The 10,432-nt window shown below is 45.4% G+C and overlaps 1 protein-coding gene across 2 annotated transcripts in view; it reads left to right on the top strand.

Moving 5' to 3' along the window:
• The first annotated feature begins 291 nt into the window (after positions 1-291).
• LOC149820956 (uncharacterized) overlaps positions 292-10,432 on the top strand; it is a 31,671-nt gene continuing 21,530 nt past the window's right edge. The window contains exons 1-2 of one of the 2 annotated variants that reach the window (XM_089982868.1): positions 292-1,306; positions 1,481-1,560. In XM_089982868.1, the coding sequence (XP_089838994.1) occupies positions 424-1,306; positions 1,481-1,512 (915 nt within the window). In that variant the 5' untranslated portion in view covers positions 292-423 and the 3' untranslated portion in view covers positions 1,513-1,560. Of the gene's footprint in view, positions 1,307-1,480; positions 1,757-10,432 lie in introns of those variants that run through there. The other variant, XM_089982867.1, reaches the window with a different exon arrangement.

The following is a 10,432-nucleotide window of genomic DNA, read 5'->3' as shown; positions in this document are numbered from 1 at the left end:
CATGGGATCACAGGGACGCGGTCGACATTTTCGTCGATAATTGGCCCGAGCGGTGCCATACGATCTTCTCTAACCAACGGTCCCTTCGCTGCAAACCCTAGGAAGCCAACACCCCCACCTCTCAGGGTAGTGGTCAGCGCTGGTGCTGCACCTGTTTCCCTCCCATTCTGCTCTCATCATCATCATCATCATCATCATCATCTTCTTCTTCTTCTTCTTCTCTGTTGAACACAAACCCTATTTTTCTTCCCACTAAAACCCTAATTTCACACCCATAATTTCAAACCCTAACCAACATTATGGCGGGAATGTCAAATTCTTTGCGTTTTTTGCTTTAGGGTTTTGAGGAAAAGCCCTGCCTCTCTCTTCTTCTTTTTTCCCCTTCTTTCCTCTAGGGTTTTGGTTTTTCAGATCGATGCGCCGATGAACGTGGTGAAGGAAGAAGCGCAGGGCCAGAGCTGCAGCGCCTGCCAGTCCGTCGGCGAGCGATGGCTCCACGATGTCCGCCATCGTGGGATCTACCGTCGCCTCTGTGCTGCTTGCGTCCTTAGGCTTCACTCGAGCTTCTTCTGCCCTATCTGTCTGGAGGTTTATGCTGACGGGTTCCCGCCGGAAAACAGCATCAAATGCCCCAATTGCCCTTCGTCCGTGCATGCTGCTTGCATTGCCCCAGAATTCATCCCGAACTACGTCTGCCTCTGTTGCGCGAAGGGGTTCTCGTTCCTCCACCCGGTTTCTTCGACGAGCAATAATGGGCCGAGGGGGGAGGAAGGGAAGCCTGTTGTTATTGATCACCCGGTTGCTAAGATCATTCTGGCAGCTGCCCAGATTGCCGCCATCTCGATGACTCGTGCGGCTTCGGCTGCTTGGGTGGAGGCAGATAGGAAGGTTAGGGATTCCGCCATTGCGAGGAAGAGGGCAAAGGAAGTTCTCCTCTTGGCTTCTCAGAGAGTGGAGAGCCAGAAGGTCCAAAACTCATTTAGGGTTGGTGATCACAAGAAAAATTTTGATGGGAAAACAGGTATCGTTAAGACGGAGGAGTTGGAGAAACCATCAAGGGGGACGTTGAACACAAGTTCAGCAAAGAAGCGAATGGTTAACAGTGATGAGGATGATAAGTTGAAGTCTTTTACGAATTCTTTACTGTCGCAGCACCGAAATGTTCAGAATAAAGCTAATCCAGAAAGAAGTAGGTCGAAACCAGATGAGGATCACGTTGCTTCAGCTAAGACTCTTCAGCGTCATCTGGTTGATGCGTTTAATAAGGATAAGCGAGATGGTGTGAATGTTTTCAAATCTGAGGAAGGTAATGATCTGTTTATTGAGTTACTGTTTGTAGACAAACTTGAATTCTTTTACTGTCATTCTTTATATTGCTTCTCTGATTCAGAAACGATAGTACCGGTGACACAATCTTTGCTAGTCTATGTGTAACATGATAGATGCTCTACCATGCTAAATTAAGGTATTCAATTTGCAGGCTCGTCAAATTCATCAAGTGTGCTTAACTGACTTGAGGTTGCTGGTCCAAATTGATGAAGCTGGGTCCATATACAGAGGGTACACTTCCTCCTGCGTTGATTTTTGTACTCATGAATGATTAGTGGCATTTCTGTGTAATTAACCTTCATCCGTTCTTGGTGTATGTCTGATATTACTTGATGAGGCTCTTTCTGCTTGCCTTAGGGAGGAAAAGCATCCTTTTGCAGTTACTGTAACATGGACCTTGGTTTCACCTTGAATGATTTTGTCTTGCATAACCATGTTAAGCTATATGGCTGCATCCAGTCCATTCTTCGTTAAGTGAAAAGGAGGCAGAACACGTTATGCAATCAAACATCGAAGGTTTATGAGATGTTTCTTTGCTTTGGGTTGGCTACCCAATTGGCATGAATTCATTTAATTGGTTTTGATATGCTCCTACAAAATCCAGGTGGCTGAACACTTGGGGTCTGATATGGATTTCTCAAATCCATATCTGGATCTGAGTTTGATCCTAACAAGAATCAGTGTTTATATGTACCACATAAATCCAATAAAGTGACATAAGGGATGTAATTTGATTGGGAGTCTCCCAACTGAAGTTTGACTTGTTTATAGGAATTTGGGGCAAGGTTCTAGTATATGGATAAGAGTGTCAATTCTGTCATGAGACTGGGTATTCAATGGAGTGACAAGATACTACCTTAGCCTTAGGGTTGCTATTGATATGCATATTACCACCTTAGATAATGCATGACCGGATACTGGCTTAGCATTAGGGCTTCTATTGATATGTATATACCACCATAGATAAATAATGCATGCCATACACTCTTGTATGCACTGTAAGTGCCCACTAGACCTTTTCTAGTTTTGTCATTTTATAGGCTTATATACAAGCAGCTCAATGGTTGATTTTACTAAGTCTTTCACCAAAAAATGCTCCAGAACTTGGTCCTTTTACTGGTTTCAGAAATTTGATATGCTAATTCTTTGACTTACTCATTAGCTGGGGTCTCAGCCATTCTAGAAGCTCATGGCCACACTACCTAACTGTGGATCAACATTTTCCATGCCTTTGTAATCCTTAAATCAAATCTATGTAGCAAGGATACTCCATTTCTATTCTAGTACCATATCCCCTTATCTATATCACATGGATACGGATGCGGGAACAGGACATGATGCGGATTCACTTGGTACGATTCAATAATTTTCAACAATTAGGATACATGAACATGGCTGTACACATACATAGATGTATGTATGTGTGTATGTATATTCTAAATCGCTCTAATTAGGAATATCAAATAATGAAACTAAATTGAAATTGAAATGTCATGCAATTGATAACAATTTTTAAAATAAAAAGAATTCAAGTGAATATGAAATAAGTAAGATCATAAAAGAAAATAGATAAAGTTAATGACACAATGTTGATTGTGTGAAACTGGTTTGACTGTGCTCATGAAGTGGTGTTGTGTCCATGATGTGTTCGAGTACCGTATCATGTCGATATAGGATACACATGCTAAGTGAAGTGTCCGTGTGACATATCCCCTTATATACTAGTTGTATTGGAAATACCCGTAAAAAAGGTCCTATCCCCGAATCTATAGTCGTGTTCATGTGGCATAGAATCGAACCTTGTGTCCACTAGAGGTAATCAAATTTCCAACTGGATGCAACCAGTGAAGATGGCGATGGTGGCAGCTTGTCGTTGGGCCAAAAGATGAGGGTGATCGTGGGATGGTGAGCTGAATGACTCCAATCCAATCAATGTGTTCACTGAGATCTAATGCCAATCATGATATAACCTGAGATGTTCTTAGAATAATGAACAAGTTTAGTCAACACATGTTTCACAATTGTTTTTGCATTGATGTTGTATCTTCTTTTCAATAGGCAATAATGAGCTAAGATAGACTGCAAGTCACTGAGTTGCATATGTTAAAATGGATGTTTGGGGTTATAATAAAGGATAAGATTAAAAATGAATATATCATAATGCACTTGAAAGTCCTACCTATAAAAGATAAGCTAAGCGCTATGTCACATTGATACAGTTGTGGATATGGGGATATGACGATTTTTTTTATGTTTTCAATAAACTAACATATAAGGGGATGCGATAGAGGGCAAAAATGGAGTATTCATGTGACACTGGCTAAGAGAATGTTAGTTAAGGTGGGTTTGCATAATGCACAAAGACTTATTACGACACCAGTACAAAAACTTGACATGATACAAGTGGAAGGAATTAGGAAAAGAGTAAGACCATTGAAGGGTTGGAAGGATGTAGTCAGAGGTGATATGAAGGAGTGTAAAGTGATTGCAGTTGTAGCTCTAGATAGAAAGGAATGGAAAAATAGGTCTCATAAAGCCGATCCCCTATGTCATAGGGACTCGGCCAACTAGGTGCCACACCCTCGTCGACGCGATGTGGGTGCGCGTGCGGCTGCATCATCCGGTGCGGTCAACGCACCCAGGGTCATTTATGTCCAACTTTTGGACTTTATATATATATATATATATATATATATATATATAATTTTTTATATTTTTACCGCACCCCCGTACCCAAGTTTTTTGAAAGTGCCGCACCCGCATAGCTGATCCCATATTGTTGGGGTAAAGCGTGATGATGATGAATAATGGGCTAAAACAGGGGTGATATCTTGCTAGTTTCTGGAATATTGTTTAGTGATCAAGTAGAAACACATTTGAATCCATTATTGGTTGAAATGTTATAGGATGCATTTAGAAAATTTGGTATGAATAGAAGTTCGGATCCATTGGATCCAATTGGATATGATATAGATCATTAAGGATTTGGATATTGATGATATGCTTTGCGATGAGGATCAAAATGGTGACATATATTTGAGTTTAAGGAGGTGAGTTTGAGAACTAATCATGTTTAATTCACAAGATCGTGACCGATTGATCTGAGTCTAGTTTAAATGTTCATGAATAGGTCCATGATTCAATCTCCAATTCAATTAAGACCTAGGGTTTTTATATTAAAATATTCTTTAACATGAAGGTCTCATCAAGGTTGGTTCTTGCCATCTATACTTGTATTCACATATACATCTATATAAAAAAACTCAAAATTTACACATGCGAATCTAAAAATGAATATATAAAGAAATATACACAAAAAAATCATAAAACACGTGTAAAGACAAATTAGTACACAACATTCATAAAGCACAACAAATTGTATGCCTAGCAAATCATGTATATGCATGGAAAATCATAAAGCACCTATGTAGAAACTTACATAGGTGTTAGTTGCTGTCACGGGCCTATTTCCTTCAATGGGCCAGCGCGGCGCGACAGTCCTTCCTCACCGCCGCAAGCCTACTCGTCAGCTCGCTTGCCGATCGCGGAAGCTTGTAATCAGAGTGCAAGAGAGCAAGAGAGAATAGAGGGAGAGAAATTGCAATCACAAGAAGCAATCACAACGAGGGTGAACAAAAGAAAGCTCAACGCATTTACTTCATTCACAATTTTGCCCGCAGGCTATTACAGTTCAAGTATACGGGCTGCCCCTTCGGGGTATTGATTCACCTGAACCGGGCAGCTTACATCAGACTCAACAAAAGCAAAACAGACTCTAAGCGCAACTGTACACTGTAAGTCGCAAGGGAACATGCTCCCCCCTTCAGATCATGCACCGTCCTTGGTGCCATATGTTTCGTGGTAAGCCCTGACTTCAGCCTGGTAGCGGCTGTTCATTCGAAATGCAGGCTCCCACGTTGGTTCCGCTGTTTCCTCCCACTGCACCAAGTATTTCTTCGCTTGTCCTAAGTAGTTGACCTTGTGGCGAAGGATCTGACTGAGGTGCTTCTCGGCCCGTTGTGCTGCCGGGGCCCTCTGCATGATGGGAGCGCGTTGTGGCACACTGCGTTCCGGGTCTTCATCATCTGGATGGAACTGCTTGAGGTTGCACACGTGGAACACCGGGTGCTCCTTGAAGTCTGGGGGCAACTCCAGCTTGCCCACCTTCTTTGTGATGGTGAAGGGTCCCTCATACTTTCTGAGTAGTCCACGGTGCCGCCCGGGGAAGATGCCTGTGCGACCAGGATATAACTTCACTAACACTTGGTCCCCAACTTGGAACCCTGCGGGCCGATGGTGCTTGTCCGCCCACTTCTTCATTCTCTTTGCCGCTTTGTGTAAGAATGCCTTCGCCAACTCATTTTGCTCGTGCCAGTCGCGAACAAACTGATAGGCGAATGATGGCCTTCCCTTTTCTTGTGTGGCAAGAGTGTGCGGGGTCAGTGGCTGCTGCCCCGTGGTTATCTCGAACGGACTGTGGCCTGAAGACTCGCTCTTCTGCAGATTATAACAAAACTGTGCCACATCAAGGAGCTTCACCCAATTTTTCTGATTGACACTAACAAAATGCCTCAGGTACTGCTTCAGTATCCCGTTGATACACTCTGTCTGCCCATCTGTCTGCAGATGAAAGCTAGTTGAAAACAGCAACTCAGAGCCAAGTAGCCGAAATACTTCACGCCAGAACTTGCCCGTGAAGCGAGCATCGCGATCACTCACAATGCTCTTTGGTATGCCCCAATGCTTCACCACATGCTTTACAAACAACTCTGCAGTCTTCTCTGCAGGGCACTCCTTGGAAGCTAGGATGAATGTGACATACTTTGAGAAACGATCCACCACAACCAAAATAGAACTGAGGCCCTCTACCTTCGGCAGACTAACAATAAAGTCCATGAAGATGCTATTCCAAGGACGTTCTGGAATTGGTAGAGGCTCAAGGAGACCGGCAGCCTTTTGGTTTGTCCCCTTATCTTGCTGGCAGATGAGGCATGTCCGCACATACCCCTCAACGTCGTCTCTCATCTGCGGCCAATAGTAGCCGCGCTCAAGGAGTGCTAAGGTCCGCTCCTGACCAGGATGGCCGGCCCATAGTGTATCATGGCATTCCTTGAGTAGCTCTCGGCGAAGGCTTCCCCACCGTGGTACAAAGATGCGTCCCCCTTTTGTTACGAGGAGGCCATCCTGTAGCCAAAATCGCCGAGTTTTCCCTGCCTGCGCCAGAGAAACAAGGTGTTGTGCGGTCAGATCCTGCTGCGTACCCTCGCGGATGCGGCTCAGCAATGCGCCCTCCAAATGCACTTCAGAAGGCTCCGCGCGCGCAACAGCCAATTCAGCTCTACGGCTCAGGGCATCCACCACAACATTGGTCTTTCCAACCTTGTACTCTAAGGCAAAGTCGAACTCAGCCAAAAACATCTGCCATCGAGCTTGCTTGGGCGTTAACTTCTTTTGCGTCTGAAAATAGCTCGTGGTCACATTGTCCGTCTTGACGACGAACTCGACACCCAAAAGGTAGTGCCGCCAGGTCTTGAGGCAATACATAATGGCGGTCATCTCACGTTCGTGCACTGTGTAACGCCTCTCATATGCGATCGGATGACCATCTTGCATAATAACTCCGCCAATGGCAAAGTCTGAGGCATCAGTGTGGACTTCAAAGGGTCTCGAATGATCAGGCAGTCGCAGCACTGACTCTCTCACTAAGGCTTTCTTCAAGCCATCGAAGGCATCTTGGCACGCTCTTGTCCAGAGCCATACCCAATTCTTCTTTAACAAATTTGTGAGGGGCGCAACAATGAGGGAATAACCTTCGATGAAACGCTGATAATAGTTTGCCAAACCGAGGAATGACCGCAATTCTGACACTTTGCTTGGCGGAACCCATTCCTGGATGACCCTTATCTTCTGCCCATCCATACGCAGCACACCACGCCCCACAACGTGACCAAGGAAGCTGATCTCCTCTTGCCCGAAGAGACACTTCTCTGCACCTGAAACACTGTTCACAAGTGCTCGTCATGTTCCTCCATGTTGTTGCTGTAGATCACGATATCATCCAGGTAGACTACCCCAAACTTGTCTAAGTAAGGGTAGAAGATCTGATTCATTAAAGTCGTGAACGTGGCTGGAGCATTTGTCAACCCGAATGGCATTACTAGAAATTCGTAAGCACCATAGCGGGTGACGCAAGTTGTTTTCGGCTCATCACCTTCGGCAATCCTCACTTGCCAGTAACCCGATAGCAGATCTAGCTTGGAAAAGATACAGGCATTGCCTAGCTGATTGAACAAGTCTGCTATCAATGGCAATGGGTACTTGTTCTTCACCGTGATCTTATTCAAGGCACGGTAATCCACACATAACCGTTTAGAGCCATCATGTTTCATCTGGAAAAGGACCGGGGCACCAAATGGGGCTTTTGATGGACGAACAATGCCTACGTCCAACATCTCGTCTAACTGCCTGCGCAGTTCCTTCAGCTTAGCTGGCCCCATACGGTATGGAACCATTGCAGGAGGCTTCGCTCCCGGGGTCAACTCAATCTTGTGGTCGACCTCGCGTCTTGGCGGAAGACGCTTTGGCAATTCTGGGAGCATCACCTCCCGAAACTCCTCCAATAGTGGGGCTAGGGTCGGTGGCACTGTTGCTTCCACCTTCCCTTCTTCTGCGCGCACTACCACTAAGAATGTCTGCTCCTCATGCTTGACACCCTTCTTTACTTGCATTGCCGACAACACCGAAGACTTGCCTTTCTGCGTAAGGCACTGCACTGTGTGGGACAGGTCTGACTCCATGATCATCAACGTGTTGAATTTTGGCAACATCATAACATTCTGGCTTCGCAGAAACTCCATACCCAAAATCATCTTGAAATCGTCTAGGGGCACCACAAAAAAGTTGGCTTTACCGACCCAACTTCCCACTTGAATAGCCACATCCCTTGCTTCACTAAGGATGGGCTTGGCCTCAGAGTTTACCGTTTTAATGGTCCTATGCTTTGGCCCATGCTTCAAGCCCAACCGCTCTGCCTCTTCCCGCGAGACAAAGTTGTGTGTGGCCCTGGAGTCTATCATTGCTGAGGTAGACTTTCCATTCATAATAACTTCAGCGTACATAAGTTCCTTACTGACCTGCATTTTTTTAGCTGCACAACTTTTGACTGCATTGATCAATCGCATGACGCCCATCCTCGGTTGCATGGTCTCAGTGTCATTGCATTCAGTATCGCTGCATTCTTCCTGTGCAGCATTGGCTTGCCCGTCGTCCTTTACAAGACGCTTTGGGCATTGCCGGGCGATATGTCTATCACCACAGAACCAACATGTCACAACCGCACCCTTGTTGCTGTTGTTATGCTTTGTGTAGTTCTGTTTCTTTTCGGATTGATGGCGTGTCGACGCCTTACCTTTATCGTTGCGCTGCTCATCTTTCTTGCCTCCGTGGTCAGGCTTCTTCCCAACTTTGGTTGATGGGGTGAAAGGCTTGCGCTGAGTGTCAACTAAGCGCTCTGCCGCCACATATGCATATTCCAAAATACAGGGGTTGCTCCTTTCTACTTCAGACTGTGCCCATGGTTGAAGTCCCACAATGAACCAGTTGAGCATGTCGTCTTCTGGCATGTTAGGTATCTCCAGCATAAGCTTCTGGAACGTTCTGACATAGTCTTGCAACGAACCAGTATGTTTGAGCTCACGAACCATCCGGTAAGCCTGTCTCTGCGCATTTCTTGGCATGAAGTAGTTGCACAACTCTACTTTGAAGTCATCAAAGGTGTCTATCACACATTGACCCCTCTCCATGTCATTGCGCTTCCGCCTCCACCAAGCGATAGCATCACCATCAAGTAAGGCCGCTGCAGCTTTGATCCTCATATCTTCGAGGGTCACATTCTGGATATCCAAGTAGTCTTCTACTTGGAACAAGAAGTTCTCAATGGCCTTGCTGTTACGAGAACCATTGAATTTTGCGGGTCTAGGTACATCAATCCTTGATGGTCTTTCACCATTTTCGCCATTTAGGGTCACCGTCCGCTGCAACGTACGGTTCCTCAACTCAAGATCGGTCACTGTAGTCGTCAATGAAGTGACCTGCCCTATTAGTAAGTTTACCTGCTCTTGCAGGCTCGCCACCACATCATTCAATCCATTGAATGATTCACATGCGCGTGGAATCGCTTTATCATGCGAAGTCACATCTTCCACCAGCTTGTTAACAGTTGCAGCCAACTCTTCTTGGCCCTGAGGTGAACCCATCTCCTCAGCTTCGGCAACTGCCTTGCCTTTGGTGTTGCGCAAGTGTTGATAAGGCGCCACGATGTCTTGCTCACAAATCGCAGCCTGTCGGCGTGTCTGTCGACACCGACTCCGGAGTCCCTTCCCCAGCACGAGAACGAGCTCTGATACCACTTGTCACGGGCCTATTTCCTTCAATGGGCCAGCGCGGCGCGACGGTCCTTCCTCACCGCCGCAAGCCTACTCGTCAGCTCGCTTGCCGATCGCGGAAGCTTGTAATCAGAGTGCAAGAGAGCAAGAGAGAATAGAGGGAGTGAAATTGCAATCACAAGAAGCAATCACAATGAGGGTGAACAAAAGAAAGCTCAACGCATTTACTTCATTCACAATTTTGCCCGCAAGCTATTACAGTTCAAGTATACGGGCTGCCCCTTTGGGGTATTGATTCACCTGAACCGGACAACTTACATCAGACTCAACAAAAGCAAAACAGACTTTAAGCGCAACTGTACACTGTAAGTCGCAAGGGAACAGTTGCAATCACTTTGTATTTTGGTAACCATCAAGGGCCAATTAAGGAAACCCACCTTAGCGTGTTAGTTGCAATCCCATATTGGGAAGTGCCCAATGTAGGATCTCTTATAAGAGGTAAAATAAAAAAAGTGTGGAAAAAGAAGGAAAAAAAGGGGGATATGCTTTGGCATATCGGATCTCTCTTGTACATAGGGATTAGGGTTCTTGTGTGCAAAATGACTTGATGAGCTTGTTGGGGATTGCAACAAGAGAGAAGAAAGGAGTTGCAGTCAAGGGCATCATCACCCAATAGGTTTTGGTTTGCCGGGTTGAAGATACCAACTTGTCGGATTGAG

Source organism: Nuphar pumila, chromosome 12, assembly GCF_984573655.1.
Source record: "Nuphar pumila chromosome 12, dmNupPumi1.hap1.1, whole genome shotgun sequence".
Lineage (NCBI taxonomy): Eukaryota > Viridiplantae > Streptophyta > Magnoliopsida > Nymphaeales > Nymphaeaceae > Nuphar > Nuphar pumila.
This window is presented reverse-complemented; position numbering and strand designations above follow the sequence as displayed.